Source organism: Eleginops maclovinus, chromosome 7 (assembly GCF_036324505.1).
Source record: "Eleginops maclovinus isolate JMC-PN-2008 ecotype Puerto Natales chromosome 7, JC_Emac_rtc_rv5, whole genome shotgun sequence".
Classification (NCBI taxonomy): domain Eukaryota; kingdom Metazoa; phylum Chordata; class Actinopteri; order Perciformes; family Eleginopidae; genus Eleginops; species Eleginops maclovinus.
Window position 1 is genome coordinate 6,464,780 of NC_086355.1, and position 19,010 is coordinate 6,483,789.

Consider the following 19,010-nt stretch of genomic DNA (forward strand, 5'->3'; position numbering starts at 1 on the left):
TCAAATTAAGGACAGTGTTATATTGTAGCAATATTTTGAAATGCATATTTGTCATGTTTTATTATTCTCTAATATGCCATTGCGAGAGACACATTTCATTTTATGCAAATGTTATGGACGATAAAAAAATCTTAATCCCGGTCATAATCCCGTGAAAGAAAATGTATTCATTGGCATTAAACTCGTTTTCAAAGAGTAAAAAACACCATGATGCTATTGACCCAGGGCTTGTCGTGTCCTGAAGAGCCCCCTCATTGGCTGTTCTCTGTTGCTATGGTACCAGACATCGGATGCTGATGCTGTTTCATACGCGACTTTGTGTGTCAGTGCAGCAGGAAGTAGAGATGCAGTGATGGAGTGTCGGAGAGTGATTGATGGATGTTCAGAGAGATAGAGGGAGATCTCTGCACAACGACTTAATGAGTCTGAGTCACACACGTGTACACAGCCACCCACGCCGGTGTGTGAGTTTGTGTGTGTCAATTATAGAAAGAAATCCAGAGAAAGAGAGAGGGAAATAACCCAAAATAGCCTCTTTCTTTTCCAATAAAAGCACATACATATGACAATAAATCGATTCAACCGTCCACCAAAGTTATCAGGAATATAATGACATAAAAAAGGACACTGAGACAATAAGAGCTGGGTATTCAGTGGGAGGCTCAGGAGATTTTCCCAAACATTGATGAGTGAGAATTATTCATGTGTTTGAGGGAGAAAGCTGTGCATGCATTATAACGTAAAGACCAGGTTTTTCTGCAGAGAACATGGGATCACTCGATGTATTTGGGGCATTCTCTTTCATAAATAATTAACAAAATGTATGCAAAAGTCACAGAATTGAACAGTAGCTGCAAGAATTAAACACTTCCGTAGCTCGGAATAACTGCCCACATGTTTTATTTGGTGAGCAATTCAAATAACTTAAAATGTTTGACATTTAAACAGCGATTCAGTTTGATTGTCAGGCACAGGGGAAAGAAGAACACCATGTTTTAAGGAGGTTTTCATAAGCTGAAGATTTGGAGAATGTCTTGACCCACAGATGACATTGTAATCCTTCAGATAAAAAATGGAAAAGAGAGAAAGGATTATCAACTCCATGTTGGTGTTTTGTTACCTGTCATTCATGCTGGAAGAAGTTGGGGGCAAGACAATACACTCAGAAATAAGTGTGTAACCTCTTCAACCTCAATATTCATTAAATTACATAACAAACTCAATAACTCAATACAATTTGCATAACACGAACCTTGAATGGACATTTTCCTTATTTCTCTTTTTTATAAAAACAGATATTGCACAGTAAAAAAAAAAACACATAACAGTGAAAATATCCGAGATTTAAAAAGAAGAGTCATTAAAACCTTCATTATAAAAAGATCGAGACAAGTTTCCCACTTTGGAGAAAGTGGTATGTGATTCATTTGGTCTTGTTTCTTTTTGACAACTTCTCCTTTTTAGTTGGCTCCGACATAAACAGTCTGCTGGATAATGATTAATTCCAAAGTATGAAAAAGGCCGGACAAGTGGAATTTCACAAACTACTGTGGAGTCCTGTTTCCTTCAACATGGGACATTTGGCAAATAATTAAAGACTTCATTTATGAAACGGCTCTTCAGATGAATCCAATGATGAGGAAGAAGGTGCACGTAGTTCAAGCTTGCTCCTTCCAAAGGCTTTGCACACAGTTAACTCTCCAGCTATCCTATGAGGATGCTCAAGCTCCATGATATTTCATCCAACTCTAACACGCTCAGGAGGCATCAGTGCTGTCCGGTCTGCTGCATAGCGATCCAGAGTCTTGTCTCTTCTGTGAGGTCGGTGTGCAGGTTACAGTAAATCCTCTCCTTGTCAGTTAAGTTTGGCACTAATGCGTATCCACTGCAGAGCCTGTCTGGTGTATTGGACTGCATGAGCGATGCTACTGTGAAGAGTCAAAGGCCCAGACAACGTATTCAAGTAGTTGAAGAACTCTGAAAGGGAAAAAAGAAGAAAGTGTTTTTAAAACTTCTGTTTCTCACAGCACAAGTACACAGTGAAAAGCTGAACACAAATTACACTCGCAGAGCCTTTCCTTTCTGCTATCATGCCTCATCATGGATTGTTTTAGTATGCATTTAAAACAACCAGATAGTTTGAAGGTCAATAGTCAAGCATTAAGGAGAAGAAAACACTGGATTGTATTGTATTAAGTAATTATGGTTGTTAAAACATAATACAAATAAAGAATTGTTATACAAATGATTTGAAATAACATGATAAAACATAACATAACATAGCATTACCTAGCATAGCATAGCACCTCATAGCATAGCATAGCATAACATAACTAAAAATAGCATAGCATAACATTAAGAGGAAAACATTTGCTCAAAATTCATCAACAATTTTTAGTTATTGCATTACTATTTGGATTAATTGTACAGTTACCAGTTGTTATGTGCTGGTAATGTTATGCATTGACTATAATAAAAGATTTCCATTACATTTTTACTCAACATTAGTCAGAGGTTTCCGGTAACTCAATTAAATAAAAGGGATACTATTAGGAAAAAGCTTTGAAACCCCTGATATAAATCAGAATCAGAAACAGGTTTTAAGAATTGTATAAAAATGATACACTTCAAATATATGTATTTAACCGTTATATATTTATACGTTTTGAGAGTTTTTATGAAGTGTCAGGTTTCCTTACTTGGTGGAAACCGAATGTACATTCATTGTCTTTTTCTCATGTTTCTCGTTAATATTGGTTGTTAAGTGGACCAAATAAAAAATGAAATGAAGTGTTCACGTAAATCTGTAAACAACATTTTCGCAAATATCATGCTTTATGGTCTGTGTGTACCTTTATTCTCCTTTGCCAGGTTGTCTGCCACCTCCCAGTACTCGTAGCTGTACAGCACACAGTTGGTGATGTTCAGGTGGTTGGCTGCCATCTGGTGGATGCGATGGGGGATGCTGATGTGAGAAGGGAAGGAGCTGCCCCCGTGTGACCCCCGGCCGAGGTGTTTGCCATTGGGTGAGAGTGAATCTGGGGGGCCTTGTTCTCCCCTGGGAGTGAAAACACATGCACAACATGAGTGGGGGCTAGCAATGGAGGTTTAGCGGCTACAATGCTTGCACACAAATGAATTCAAACAATAGCCTGTGATATAAAGTGAATATCCACCTACTTCCCAGAGTCACTCCAACAGGCTGGTGGTGTAGAAGGCACTTTGGGAGAACTCTGTAATGAAACCATAAAGAAGGTTAAAATCATCCAAATTCAAAGGTTTACACTCTATCAAAAGTATGTAAGAGCCTGAAAATGAAATAACAGTATAACAGAACACCTTTAGAAAATAATAGGAATGAAACTGGAATGTCTGGTATCTGTAAGTGTTACTGGAGTGGAGATTTCTGGCTCAGAGTATGACATTTTTTTCGCCCAAGGACGAAACTTCCTGTGGTTGATTACTTACAATAAGACACATTTATTTGAGTTTTGTATCAAATAGACTGAAAGAAGTCTTGTTGTGGAAGCAGAATAGGCCCAATTCTTGAAAATGACAAAACAAAAATTGAAAAAACAATGCCTAGATTACCTGTAGTGTATAGCCTAAAATGTACTTATATTTTTTATAATATAATTAAATACCTTAAAGTAGTCCAGCAGAATTTTGGAGTATTTCAGTGCATGGTCCTTCTTTAAACGAAACATTTGCCAGTAAAGAAGTGCAAGGCAACGGAAACTGTGGACAAAAGGACAACACAAGTCAAACAGACTCAAACAGGCGACAAACCGTCCTGAAAAAGCAGGTTCTCCTGTGTGATGATAGATGTGGCGTGAACAGAGGAAATGAGTTACACACCACAGCACCGCCAGCTGTTTGTCTTCGTGTCTCGCCCCGGGACCAGAGTGGCTCTTCAACCTCATGGCATACCTGAAGAGACAGCATGGTTAGACAATTGATCTGCAGTTCATGCATATGTGTGTGTTGTTACATGGATGTGTAATTCACCTGATAAGCTCTACAGTCTCTGAGTACATGGTGTAAGGAGACTTTGCCTCTAGCGGCCCTTCCTCCATCGCTTTCCCACATTCCATGAAGGAGAGAGCGGCGTCCACATAATTCACAGCCTTCCCCAGCTTGTCAACCTGGAAATAAGAAATCCGAAAGCAAAGATAGGAGTAAACATAAAAGGAATACTCTGATATTGTAGGGTCCAAAACATACAGGAATAGGTTCGGCGAAGTGCATTCAGCTCTGTGTATCAGTAGAGAGATTTACCCAGGAGGTGTTTGGCCTAGCTTAGCCCATAAACTGCATGCACGGCTAACCTAGCTTCATCATAGTTTGCTCAAACAACTTTGTGACCACTTTTTTCCTATATTCCATTTTTTGAAGTCCGCTGAGTCATGTCAGACCAGCTAGTAGATGCATGACACAGTGGAAATATTAGCATTTAGCAGGCAGCAGTCACTTGGCAAGTAGGGAATACAGATGATAATTAGCGAATGGTGGCATTTAGTGTATGTTTTAAACTGTACATAGTACCTTTAAAATAAAATTCATTCATTCATTAAAAAAAAAATGCAATCCACTTCTGGATAATAGGTGAAGTAATGATGATTTTTAGCTTTTTACTAAACTTTTCACCAGTTTTTTGTTGAGAATTTTAACGGGGTAATAGACTATTGTAGGTAAAGAAATCTTTAATAATTGAATAATAATTCCCAATAGTTTCTTTGATTCTGCCCTTGATCTACCAATTAAAAAACCTACATCTCAAGAACATGGTTTACCAAGGCCCTACGTCTACATGTAGGGCCTTGGTAAACCATGTTTACCAAGGCCCTGTACTGTACAACAGTACATACTGTGTACTTTACAGTATGTACTGTTTGTATGTTTCTCTGTGAAGCTTATGGTATCTTCCCTGGAAACAAATATGCTGTGTAAACACGTTTTTGTGTGCTTGCTTACTGAACACACACAGACATTAAACGGCCGCCAAACTTAACCACTCTTCAACAATTGTACAGTAACCTAGTTCTACGTCACTGTCGACATATCATACCCAGTCAAAGATGAAGGACTCACCATTGCGTCGGCACGGTGCTTCATCCTTTTAGCTTCATGCAAGTAGTACTCAGCATGGTGTGGACTGAGATGGACAGAAATACAGAGAATATAAGTAATCTTGTACATCTGACAAACATAAAGCAGATTCGGGATGTGAAGTGATACTCACGTTTCGTTGTTTGGCACAGCCCCTCTGTGTCCTGCAGGGCCCCAGGACTCGGGTGGTTGGGGCTGTCTCGACACTTTGACACATTCCACCTCCATCTTGGGCTGAACAAGAAAAAGAGGTGAAACAAACCAAAGACTGTTAGGAATGGAGTTGGGATGAACTTGACCTTGGTACCTTGACCTGGTTCGACTCGGAGCTTCAGGCTCAGAAACAGGTGAAGGAATTGCTTGGTGCTGCTACGTAAATCTTCATTTGGATTTATAATTCGTATTCTCTTGTGTAACTGTTTTCCAGTGTTGTGTATTTTTAAAGCCCATGTAGTGAAAAGCATTGCAAATAAGCTTGGGTATCAGTACTGTTTTTGTATTACCTTTACAGCAGAATCTCGATTCTTGTCTCTGTTCTTGTGGACATGGAGCTGCTCAGAAGTCTTTGTTTTGTGGGGGGGCTTGGTGGTCTCAGGGCTGTCCGACAGTGGAGACAGGGGAGACAACGGCCTCTTGCTGTCCATATACTCCTCCAAGTACCTGCAAAGAAACACAAACATGTATACATTGAAACCTACACACGTAATCTGTTGTGTAAATACAGAGATTCTCCTGTGTTTGTGCACACAGTATGAATGCACATGTGAGACGAAGTGATGTGTTTGTTTTTTTACCCATTGTGCAAGGTCTCCGTCACGAAGTTGCGCTCAGCTGTGACACACGAAGGCTCAGTTTGTCCTGACGGTTCGGTTGCATGGGGAAGACTCCTCTTGCTTTCTCTGTGTGACACACCATTCTCCAGCTGGACACACACAAACGCATGCTTTGAAGAATAAACTGAGCTCAATTATTACAAAAAGGAGGAATACCAGTGTGTCAATACTCAAACAGTAGTCCTGCATTGAAAGGTACAAGCTTCACCATCAAAATATTTAAAGTATCAAAAGTAAAAGTACCCATTATGCACAAAGACCATTTCAGAATAATACACATGATAGGATTGGATCAAAGTTATTACCGCAATACAGTTTTTAAGCTCATTTTAATTACTTAACAAACTGCAGAGTAGCCTGTAAAGTTTTGGTTATCCATAATATTTGTGAATAAAATATAGTTGTAATTACATATTTTTACTATAAATTGGAATCTTTCAAGTAACTAAAGTGATCAAATGAATGCAGTCGATTGAATTGCAATTTTTCCGTCCGAGTAAAACTCATTTCAGTATATATTAGTATTTCAGTAATTGTTTTTCATGACTGTCCACCATTGACGCACATCAAATTAAACAGAGAGGAAACATGCACGTTGTCTACCTTGCGTTTCCTTTTGCCGTCTTTCACAGTCTCCGGGAGGCACAGGTGTTTCATTGCCTCTCTCTGCTTGTCCTTAGTTGCTGAAGAGGCGGAGTAAGAGGAGGAGGGTTTTTTAACTGGGGAAGTAGTCGTGCTGTCAGGGACTCTTTTCAGCAGACACAGGTCTATGTGCACCACCAGATTCCTCAGCCCTCTCTGCGAAGGAGCTGTAGCTTTTTCGCTCCGCCCGAACGGCACCAGGGTGTAGAGCTTCTGCCCCCCCTCACCTGGGTTACCTGCGGAGGGCTGCACCACCTTCGGCCTGCTGGCGTCCGGCCTGCCTGCTCTTTTAGGGAGCTTCCTGTGAGAGGTGGAGTCGGCTTGAACTTTAGTGATGGGAGCCTGATATTCAGACTCTGACTCTGAATGAGAAGAGCAGGAAGATGCTTTGTGAGGAGATGGGGAATGGGACGGAGGAGGTGATAATTCCCTCTCTTCCTCACTTCTGCCTCCCTTTTTTGTCCTGTGTGAGTCGTCCTGAAGTCGGCGTTGCGTGGTATTTGTGGGAACTCTTTGCTTGGTCTGCACTGTTTGCCATTCAAGGCGATGTTGCTGCTCTCTCCTCCTCCTGTTTTCCCCTCTTTCTTCTCTCCTCCTCTCTATCACTCCCTCCTCCTCCTCCTCCTCTTCCTCCTCCTCTTCAGCTGAACTGTGGATCCAGGGACGTCTCAGTAGCTGCTCCTCCGCCAGCCTCCTGTCTTCCTTTCTCTCCTGTTTCCCTTGAGGTTTTTCCCGATGTCTGTCCTCTTTTCTCTCGTGTTTTCTCACCTCAGCTTGGCCCAAATGGTCTCTATGCTCCACCTCCTGTTCCTTGGACTGAGGTTTCTTCTGCGTTGGTTTTGTTTGGGTAACATGCACAGGAGCTGGGGCCTCTGAGGACTTGGCTCTAGGTTTTATGTTAAGATTTGATCTAGAGTTTAACGCAGTAGTGGGATTAGTCGCAGCTTTAGAGGTAGATTGGGAATGAGAACTGCGACCAGAGTTGGTTTCACGACGTACGGGAACTAAGTGCTTTGCTGTTATGGCGCTATGTTGCAAGCTAGACTCAAACGAAGGCCTGGGCTTGTGGTTGGATTTGTGGTTGGATCTGCTGCCCTGAGTTTGTTGGAAATGAGACGTGTGTTTGGCTTTAGGAGCTTCAGAAAGCTCCTTAAAACTTGGATGTGAGTTTGGCTTGTGTCTAGATTTGTGGCTGTGATTCTGAGAAGTCTTATGTTTGCTTTGCTCTTGCTCCTGCGGGGGTCGAGTCTTGGACCTGTGCTGATGAAGATGAGTGCTGTTTGTAGGCTTGCTCTTGGTTTCACTGTTAGGCAATGGGGTAATCCATGGCCTACTTTTCGTCCTGTGGGGATTGGTTGTAAGGCTGGGTTGTGTCGTCTGAACCTCAGGGTAGTGTCGGACCCTTGAAGGAGCAGGTAGGCTCGGACTGGGGCTTCTTGGAGGGTCTCTTGGTATCGGGCTCGGGCTACGACTTGCTCTCGGGCTCCCACACGGACTGGGGCAAACACTCGGAACCGGACTTGGGATTGGGCTGTGACCCAGGCTCGGGATGGGACTTGGGCAGGTGCTAGGGAACGGACTTGGACTCGGGCAGAAGCTGTAACCCGGGCTGGGGAGGGGGCTGTTGTTGTGGCTGTAGTTGAACTGTGGGCTGGGGATAGGACTCTGGCTGGGGCTGTATTCCCGATTGGTGTCCCAGGATCGGGCTGGAGATGGGGCTCTGTGAGTGGGAAGAGAGGGAAGACGGCCTGGGATGATCTGGGCGGGACCCTGGTCACTGCTGGTGGATTTTTTCCGGGAAGTCTTCAGCCATTTATCCAACTGCCACTGAGCCGCAGGGGGGTGATCAGTCTAAAAAGCAGAAAAGAAGAGAGAAATATGAAATATTGAGTCAGAATAGATGAATATAATCGTGAGGCTTAAAAATCAGAGCCAAGTATCTTTATAATAGGAAGAACCAGCAACATGTAAAAAGTGGTTAAGTGGGAAAAAATGACAAATTTGTCTTTTTTACTGGACTATTGTAGAGATATATTATGTGCAAGGAGAATTTTAGTGCTGGAAACGGTTGAAAAACAGATCATTTTAACTTATATATATATTCTATAGAGGAAGTTTAATCTCTGGTTGTATTTGGTTCCTAAAAAATCTATTAAAGCCGTAGAAATCAACCTGTTTTTAATTTGAACAAATCTGTCTGAATAACTAATCTATATTGAGACAAAGAAGTAAATAAAGTGTGTTTCTGTCTTTGAATTATTGAAACTAAAAGATGATTTTAGGAACAAATATTCTTAGTGCAAGTCTAAAGAAAACAAGAGTTTTTTAATCAATGTAAAAGTAAAGTAAGTCAAAAGGAAGGATGATAACTTACCTTTGTAATATAATTATGATTGCGATCATTTTAAAGTCAAAGTTGAGTATTAGTTCTGAATTATAAGTAGAAGTGTAACAAAGCAACAAAAAAAACGTACCCAAGTAAAGTAAAAGCACCCCAACGTTGTACTTAAGTACAGGACGTACATTCCACCACTGTACACATGTGTTTTAATGTGGAGGGTCAGAGATGACAAGGTGCAAGTAGAGACATTAACCCATGAGAGGACTGACACACATCACACAACATCCTCACTAAACAACAACCTTAAACATGCACATTACAAACAATCCATGACTCAGCTGCTATAAAACACAACAATTCAAGCTCCAAAAGACCAACCTGGAGTATGACTCATGTCTAAAAAGTGGTTGTCTAAAAGTTCCAATGGACCCTCTTAGAATAGTCTACTCACTCACAGTCCACATCTGTGCTTACAGTCGCTCAACCCCCATCCAATTATGCCAAGTGACTCACTTAATGTTTGCTTAACAACTTGCTTGGTGACTAAAAATGAGAAAGATTTCCACAAAACAAAAGAGGATACTCACGGCCAGGGAGCAAAATTCTTTCTTTCTCTCTCTCCCTCTCTCTCTCTCTGGTTCTCTTTTCCTCTCGTCGCTGACCAGGAACTAAATTAAACCTCTGCTCCTCAAGTCAAACAGTGACCCCCCACCCCCCCTCCCCAGATCCCGCGCCCTCTTTTCCAGAGAAGACACTGCATCTCTTGTACCGTCTCGACCGCCCTCCCTCTTGCTTTTTCTGTCCCTCCCTCTTTCTCTCTCTACTACCTGGAACTCTGCTGCCTCCATAACTCCAACCCCCCTCTCTTGCTCGGGAGACATTTAAACAGTCCACGTAAATGAAAAACACATGGTGTGCACCCCCGCCGCCACACCAGCTCCACACCCTCCCTCTCTCTACATTGGGGCCCGATGTAGTGCATGTGTAGTAATACAGTCTGTGTTATACAGGGCTTTCCATTCATAAAAGAGGAGCAGGTTTCCCCTTCATTCCCCACATAGCACAACCCCCACAATGCCCCTTAACTACACCTCAGTATTTTTCTAAGTTAATATGCAAGTAGTGCAGATTCTCTGTGTGTTTTGAAAGCAAAGGTGACTCCAGTTGCAGATGTCAACATGAACTGTTGAGTATTGATGACTTCCACCTCCCGAGGGCTTTCCTCTCTACGACTGAGCCTGTTGACATGACACCCAGGCACTAATTCCCAGAGCTACCTCACCCTCCTCCTCCTCTTCCTCTCTAAATCAGTTGCATTCCTCATTCCTCCGTCCCTCCCCACACCTGCCGTCAACCGCCTCGAGGCCACCGCTCCCTGCAGAGAATTCAACCAGAGGAAGACACAGATATGGATAAAGGAGATAAAGAGGAGGCTCAGTGTTGATACCTCTGTGTTGTTGCAGGGCGGCGGGGATGCAGGCTCTGGGTGAGGATCTGGGTGAGGGTTTGGGTGAGGGTCCGGGCTCCGGCTGCGGGAGTGAAGGCTGCTGCTGCTGCTGCTGCTGCTGCAAGACTCGACGCTGGAGTCCGAGCCTGAAGAGTCAGAGCTGGAATGTCTCACCCTCCTGCCATGTGTGTGTGCTCGCTGTGCTGACAGGCTGTCCGTCAACACACACACAAACACACGAGAGGGGTCAGCGTTCGTACACACACACACACACACACACACACACACACACACACACACACACACACACACACACACACACACACACACACACACACACACACACACACACACACACACACACACACAGTTAGTCACACAGTTTTACAGACAAACATCCAGAGGTTATATCCATGTTGTTTGTAATCAAGTACCTGTGTCCGTCCCAGGGAGCTGACTCATGAGTTGCCTTCAGGAACACAAAACAAAGAAACTTGTCATCCAGCAGTTTAGTGAACAGTTTGCTACTATCGATGTGTTTCCTCTGATGCTCCTCATATGATAAGTAGCAAGTACATGAACAGTTGCAGCACTTCTGTCAATCTACATATGGGTGTGTTTACACATCATTAAACAAAACAAGAAAAGCAGGCAGCCGTCAGAAGGAGCAGCCAAATAACTGGGCGTTATCAAAGTATTTAGCTTTCTCTTTCTGTTCTCTTGTACTCTCTCACTTGTCTGCATGCCTCTTACAGTATGCACAATAGCATGAAGGTATGTCTGGCTTACTGCAGGTCAAAACCATTAAGTTATTAAGTTTTGTCATGACAAACATCTGGCCCACGCTTTTCATACCTGTCACAATAACAACTTGGGTTGGACAAAATGTTGCCTCAAAAATGATTATGAATTATGGTGTTATCGTCATGTTAATGCCATTTCATTCCACTGATATGATGAAAATATACTAAATTAATAAATGGTAAAAGATCAAATATACCACACATTACACATAGCACAACATTGACTCTTGGGGATTGTAAACATTGCACTAAAACTTTGGCACTGAGGCATAGAGAGCTGCACAGTGCACCCAAGTCTTACAGTATAATGGTAGGGCAAACCCTGCTGCTTAAGTATATTCATACATAAAATATGTAAATCCATGCATATAAATCCTATGATAAGTCAATAAAACAAAAGTTTAGCAATATAGAAATAGTATCAACAAAGCCCTTTGAAAGTGACCTACCCTTTGAGCGTCATCTTCATCACTGCTCAGCTTCAGGTCATCAACAAGCATTCTGCAAACAAACAAACAAACAAACAACACACAGATGATAAGACCATTAAAAGACCTTTAACACTTAGCTATGAAGATTATTACTGCTATTCATTTTGAAATAAAAAAGGGTCATTATAGTAAAATGTTCAATATCTTGTTCGGTATGAGCTCCCTAAATGCACTAATCCATTGTTTTTGTTTTGTTGATGAATTGAACTAACCACAATCAAGTTGAATTTGTGAAAAGAAAATGCCCTAAACAATTTGAAAATGTTATGCTAACAAAGGCTGCGTGATAATGCGTGATAACGTGGGTCACGCAGTGGGTCTACAACAGTGAACATGTGTTTCACAGTAAAAAGAGGAAGTGAAGATGTAACAAACGGGAGCACATCTCTCTCGTCTAACATCTCTCAGGAATGCGAGCCGACCTCTGACCTGACCTTTGTTATGTCGCCTGAAACACTGTGATGACCGACTCTGCGTGTGAATCACCTTCACTCTCATTCATGCTTCTCCCTGAGGCTATACACAACATTATGTTTGAGATTTGCATCTGATTTTATAAAAGTAACTGAGAAGAGAACACAAGTTATAAGTGAGATATAATATCGTCTGTGTTTGATGACCCTCAGTGGATCATGTTCCCTCATTACCCACTTACGATTTGTGAGGTGCCACATGAGGGTGACGGGTCACTCGAAGCTGCACATCCCCCCGACCTCACAGAGAGAGAGAAAACATATTTAAAACCAGGCGACAAAAATATATCCAAGGAGAGCCAAATGGAAATTATTGAACATCTCAGACAAGCAACAGTATCAGAACATACTTTGTCTTTGTTGTGCAGTCAGTAGTTTTGCTTCCTTTGGATAGAAGGAAAAAACAGTTAACAAAAACTTTTATTTACATGCCCAAAAGAGTACATACAGATTTAGCCCTACACTAAAGTGTAAGTGTATGTCGGATGCACGATGGACAGTTAAAACATATAAAAGTCAATGCAACAGAATTACTGATATTGGCCTTTTTATTGCATGCATTTTACGTCCATGTCACAACCTGGTGCCTACATTACCCACAATGCAACAGATTGCAGACTTCAGAGATAAGGTTGTGTTTTGCTAATGTAGGATGCACAGGATTAAATCAAACACTGGATTATGACCACACTGTAGTAAACAGAACAACGTACTAAAAGCCTCAAAGCAACAAATGATGAAAAATAAGGAATTGCTAGAAAAGACATAAGAGAAAGAATACAAAGTTTTAAATAATTTGTTAAGAGCAACCAGTATAATAGAGGGATACCAGTTTTGTTTATGTTTGGTTTCCTGCCAACCTACTGCCCCACACTCCAGTCCAATAGGTGGCGCAAATGCAGCAAATATATGGTTCTAAACTGCCAATTAACCTCAAAAAAGAAGAAGAAGAAGAAGAAGAAGAAGAAGAAGAAGAAGAAGAAGAAGAAGAAGTTATGCTACTAGCAGCTAATGTAGCCTCGAGATGCTAATCTGCAGCAGAGATGAGGAGCAGGATACATAAAGCAGGTAAACTCTCATGTTTCTAACTCCACTCCTCCAGATTGTTTTCATTTCCAAACTCAGCCTAAACCAACACTGACTCAAGTGTGAATCAATTCATCAGACATGTATATCCCTCTTGAGCCAAACATGTTTAAAACTACTGTTTTCACATAAGCAGTATAATCCCAAGACCTGGGGAAACTTTTAAATCATAGAAGTTTTCCCTTTAATTATCCAAGATAAACACACACACACACACACACACACACACACACACACACACACACACACACACACACACACACACACACACACACACACACACACAGACATACCTTAGGGTTGTAGAGGATGTGTTGGGCCTGGTTTCCCCCTAAGGCATGCTGGGACGTCCAGGACTGAGTCATGTCCTGTGCAGACGATAGAAGGGTCAGAGGTGAGTTGTGAGATGCCACTGTGATTGATGTTCCTCACATGTAGAAACTCCAGGCTTGCTAAATCTCTTACTCGTACTATCTTCATTGTTACTTCATGTAGGATCAATTTATCTCTGTACAGTGCAGAGAGCCTCATCTGACAGCTGAGAGCTGTTATCAGAGCTGCTCCTCCCCACCAGGGGGAGTGTGGCTGAGTATAAATAACGGTCAGTGTCTGGATGTGTGTTTTATGGTTGCTGTGGGAATGTGCACTATCAAGATTTCCGTGCAATCATTTTGTTTTCTTTTAGTTTGATCTCCAGCTTTATGTTTTATCCAGGTATTTCAAGTATCTGCATTAGCTATTTTTTGTAGCTATTTTGGAGTGTTTTGATTTGTGTATCAGTGAAAAACTTACACTGACTTTATTGTATCTGTTTGTTAACCAATTACACAGTTTCAGCTGAACATGTGACGTTATTAACTTTTGCATGATTATAAATTCTTAGAGGACCGGTTTAAGCAGACTGTCAAGTCACTTAGCTTTTTCAAAGGTGGAAACCAAGACAGCTAATCAAAACACTTTTTACACGTTGGGCGGGGGAATGAACAGTAAAGATGTCTAGTGTCTCTTGCCACAAAAGTCATAATTACTAACCAGTGCAGCAGTTAAAATCAGAGTAAAGAAGAAGGGAAAGCAGCAGAAGAACTGAAGCACATTGGAGGTGGATATTATTGACAACTTTGCGATATTTAATAGTGTTGAAATAAGCTCAGAACAGATTAAGCCTGTAAGAAACACTAGCAGAGTATCGGCTCAGTCAACTTTCAGCACACAGGTCCTTTGTTGTTGTGCCTTAACAACCATTACTTTACCGTCACGAATCTGGCTCCCTATTTTGCAAACTCTGTCCTACAAATATAATAACTACAACTACTTCCCAAAAAGGCTGTCATCTCTCAATGTTGATATCAAATCTTTATATGAAAGGGGATGATGTTGGCTCAGCAGAGGTTTGAAGGTTTTGAGCACTTTTGAGTCAACAAAGCAGTGTTCGCTAAGCATAATGAGTTGAAAAGGATAATCATTTCATATTTCCTATACATGTGGTGCATGCTCACAGCTCAGTGATGATTACACATGAGTATGCACCTGGACTATTAAAAAAATTGACCCTGTTTCCTTTTTTACGTCTCACCGCACGGTACATGAGAGTGAAGCAGCCGCATGGAGAGAGCTCTGCATTCAGTGTCTTAGCTCCGGCTCTGATTATAATCTCTACTGATTAGATTGCCCGCAGTCCCTCTCAGACAAAACAGGCCTCATGGATGCTGACAAAAACCGCCTGATTTTGTACCATTCATTTAACATGTTGTATTGTGTGTGTGAGGAGCCCTCAATTAGGATAGCACAAGGTTTAAACACTGCTAAAACAGTGAGCATGCTCTGGAAAAGATCACTGTTTATCAGCTTGTAAGTCTGAGGATGTTTCGGTGAGTGCAGATCGGGATACGTTAAAGGAATAGTTCATGATTTTGGAAAATGTGCTTTTTTTCTCTGGCTTGCAGAGAGTTAGATGACTAGTTTGATAGCACTCACTTATTTGTATGGTAAATATGAAGCTATAACCAGAAGCCAGGTTAGCTTAGCTTAGCTAATCAGAAGTCACTGTGTCTGGTACATTTTAAACTACAAAGGGTAATACCACATAAAAATGAGCAAGTTTAGAAGTACTCGTAGGCAGTAGGATGCAACAATAAGCTAATCGATAAAAGTAAACTATTTAGAAATTAGATTCTTTTTTTCACGTAATATTTCCAGCAAATATTGCAGAAAATAGCGTTTTTTGGCCTCTTAAATGTGGAGATTTCCTGATTTGTTCCATTTTATATCATATTAAAGTGACTATCTTTGGGTTTTGGACCTTGGATCACCATGGATTTAGACGAACGGATATTTAAAACTTTTTATGACATTATTTAGATCAAAGATTAATTTAAATATAGAGTATCCGAAAAATAGATAAATAATGATAATCATAGTTAGTAAGAGCCGCAGCTGCAGGTTGTTTGGTGTTGGCTATTTATGTCAACAGACTTAAGAGTGGTATCGGTGTTACTTTCAAACTCTCGGTAAGAAAGCACATTTCACAAAATGTCAAACTATTGCTTCAACTCTTCTGGGACTCTGCTCAGTCATTCAAATCCAAAGACGCTCCTGAGATGACACATTTTTATGATCCTGGCAGGTGACTCAAAAGCTTTTTCTTCCTCCTCTTCGCTCTGCAGTAAACCCTGGAGGGAAATTGTTTCCTCTCGTGTTCTTCCTTTCACTTCATTATCTTTCCTCCCTCGGTCACCAAGGACACCAGCCCTTCTCCTCCTCCAACAACAACAAGGTCTCCCGGGTGGAGCATTATGTGTTGCTATCTTCCTCCCTCCCTTTTCCACCACATGTTTGTATCTCTATTCTCCTCTTCTGCTCCTCCTACCTGTCCCACGCTGCTGATGACAGGACACAATGATTCTCTGCATTGTAAAACCTCCAACATAAAAGGGAAAATAGGACCGTGAGACCTCGAAAAACTTCAGAAGCAGATCAATATATGTATTTGCCACCTTTTGATGTTTTTTTGATTGACCTTTTTCAAACATTCTAAGGTTTCAGCTTCTCCAAAGTGAGCAATTTCAGTTTTTCTTTAATTGATAGACTAGTAAACACAATACATTCTCTGATTTCCCCATATCTGGTGTCAAGATGTGCTGTTTTCTGTTATTTCAAATGCAAGATTATTGGGTGTTGTACAGTTGGTAAGAAAAAACAAGAGTTTTCAAGATGTCACCTTAGATTCTAGGAAACTTAAATCAACCTTTTTCACAATTTTCTGACTTTTCATAAGTAAATGACTTGTCTAATGATTAAATTAATCAACGGATCATTCATTGCAGCTCTACATGTTGCTAGTATTTCCTCCTCTGAGCAACAATGCTGCAATTATTCTATTCAGTGACTCTTCAAATGGATCAAACCTTGAAAAAGATCTACCAAAAGCCAAATAAAAAGCTGAACATTTTCCCCACAATATGACTACTTTTAATGAGGGAATACAGGATTAATCTGAATGTTGCACATGTTCACAGTCATTTACTGCTGCTCTGATTACCATACTTTTTAATAATGAACAAAAGCAAACATCAAAGTCAATACTTTTAGAATAGCAGCCACATTTCTTACCTCCAGAATATCTTTGGCACAGATGATGTGTTGGCTTCTTGTTACCTGTACAGCAGAAAAACGGAGATGACGTTTAATAATCAGAACATCGCAGGAAGTCAGGATTGACGAGGAATCTGACAGATTTCGTGAAATGTAAGAATAACAGACGCATGCCATCAACTAGACAAGATTAAGGTGAGAAATGTTGTTGCACACAACCCATATTTGATCATCTAAATAACATTGTCTCACCTAAAATTCACAAATCTAATAAATGTAGATGGAAACTTCTCTAAGGGAAGATAACATACCTACATGAACACTTAAAAATCCTCTCGGACTTCTGTTTCCCGCCTTTTTGCTGCAACATCTCACAACACTGCGTCGCACTGTGCTATAATCCTTAAAATCTCCCACACACAGAGAGTAATTGTGAGAGTTGAGAAGAGGTTGAAAGTGTGTTGATGACTCACATCTTAGAAATCACAGCTGCAGATGATCAGACGGATGCTGATTCCGTTGCAAGGAACTTTCTGTTTCCATCCGTGTTAGTTAACCCCGCTCTCCCGCCTCCCCCACATTTTCTCCCCTTTTTCACAATTCAGCTCACAATTCAAATTCATCCCTGACTCTTAGGCACGAAAGCTGAGAGCAATGTTACTCAAGAATAAAGAGAAAAGAGAAATACTTTACACAACTGTGTGTGCATCTGTTGGTGCTTTATGTATGTGGGAATGTGTTTCATTCTGACTCTGGGTTTTGTGTGCAAACAGATGAACCTGCAAAAATGAGTAGCAACAAATAGTTGCCTCTACTTCCTCTTTCATGCCAAGTTTAGCTGAGCTTTAATAATTCTCTATTTCTTTGTTGATCTCATCTACTGAAGATTCTCCTTCTACTTTCTTATAGATATTTAATATCTTTAAGATTCCTTTGTATTGGTGATTTGCTCTTTTGGTGATTTGCTCCTTTTCATATGCCCCACTCTGTCTTCTGTGCAGCATAAGTATGCACAGAAGAAAATGTGTGTGTAGTGCAGCATGCTTGTGTGTGTGAAACTGTCTCCTTATGCATGCATGACTCACTAAGGTCAGTGTCTGAGTGACTGGACTCTTAGCCTGCGGATGGAAAACAGTGTGTGTGTAAAATAATGTCTGATTATAACAGCCCCAAGACAGTTTATGGGGCCCTAGGAGCCAAATAAAAAACATAAGCACAGACAGCCAGTATTTTACTCCCTGTGGTAATGCATACAAAAAAACCTGGCCTGCTTCCTCACTTTACACTCACACGTCCATTAGAGTGGATATTATCATGAGCAATGTGTTTCAAATGGCACCGCGGGCTACATCTCTGGTGCAATACCCAGATGAGTAAACTCCCCAGGGGCCAAACAAACCACAATCCATCAAAACACCTGCAGCAAGCAGCATGCAAGCAAAGTACACTACCAGCCACCTGTTGCATTCTTAAAGCATCAGCAATTACTGAAGTCATGCTCATTTTCCATCTTCTATTCAGCTATTTCATCTGTCTTGCATGTTTTTAAGACAAATCTGAAAACAGTTTTAAAAATTGCAATCGTTATGAACATAGCAGGAGCACACAAAACACTACTGAGCAGGAATTATCCTTTACAAAGTTCAAAGAACCAGCAATTAATGAAGTCATGCTAATTCCCAGCTTCTATTCATCTGTCTTACATGCTTTTAAGACAAATCTGAAAACAGATTTTTAAATTGCAACCTTTATGTGCATAGCAGGAGCAGAACGCACTACTCTGCATGGATCCTCATCTGAAGTTATGCAGTATTCTTAAAAACTTAACATTTCATGACTTCAAACATGCATTTGTTTTGTGCAAGAACATTATCTCAAGACCTATCCAAGATGCTATTTAAGTAAGCTAAAATCCACCCTCCATGCACTCTGTATCTCTCTTTCTCTCACCTGAGAATATGCGCATCTGATCAGAAAACAGACGATGGAAAGTTTCCCTTTGTCGCCGAGGACAGTAGGCATGGTTCCGGGATGGTCAACGCTCTCCTCCGGGGTCCATGCCAGTGTGGACTCGCTGATAGCAGCTGCAGCGGTGCCTCTCCTCCCTCCTCGCTGCTGGAGAATGTATGTGTGTGTGTCACTGGGTGAGACAGAGGGGGGATGTAGGCGGGCCAGTAACAACGTCAGAGATGAC

The 19,010-nt window shown here is 41.2% G+C and overlaps 1 protein-coding gene across 1 annotated transcript; it reads right to left on the minus strand.

Moving 5' to 3' along the window:
- Positions 1-860: 860 nt before the first annotated feature.
- Positions 861-18,911, minus strand: aff3 (AF4/FMR2 family, member 3). Its single transcript, XM_063888607.1, has 19 exons — positions 18,767-18,911; positions 16,835-16,879; positions 13,519-13,593; positions 12,490-12,523; positions 12,322-12,379; positions 11,625-11,676; positions 10,807-10,841; positions 10,373-10,583; positions 6,546-8,435; positions 5,904-6,031; positions 5,613-5,769; positions 5,243-5,343; positions 5,092-5,155; positions 4,009-4,145; positions 3,859-3,930; positions 3,645-3,738; positions 3,181-3,233; positions 2,853-3,058; positions 861-1,977 (listed from the first exon to the last, which is right to left on the minus strand). Exons 1-19 carry the CDS (start codon positions 18,836-18,838, stop codon positions 1,856-1,858), a joined length of 3,606 nt encoding a protein of 1,201 aa, XP_063744677.1. The 5' UTR covers positions 18,839-18,911; the 3' UTR covers positions 861-1,855.
- Positions 18,912-19,010: the final 99 nt, after the last annotated feature.

What these genes read in the sequence shown, in the direction of transcription:
- aff3 (XM_063888607.1), bottom strand. Translation starts at nt 18,838, where the DNA reads ATGCCTACTGTCCTCGGCGACAAAGGGAAACTTTCCATCGTCTGTTTT. An exon ending in ACATCCTCTACAACCCTAAG is followed by an intron (nt 12,524 to 13,518) that starts GTATGTCTGTGT and finishes TTCTATCCAAAG; the next exon opens with GAAGCAAAACTACTGACTGC. An exon ending in GCTGTGCCAAACAACGAAAC is followed by an intron (nt 5,156 to 5,242) that starts GTGAGTATCACT and finishes TGTCCATCTCAG; the next exon opens with TCCACACCATGCTGAGTACT.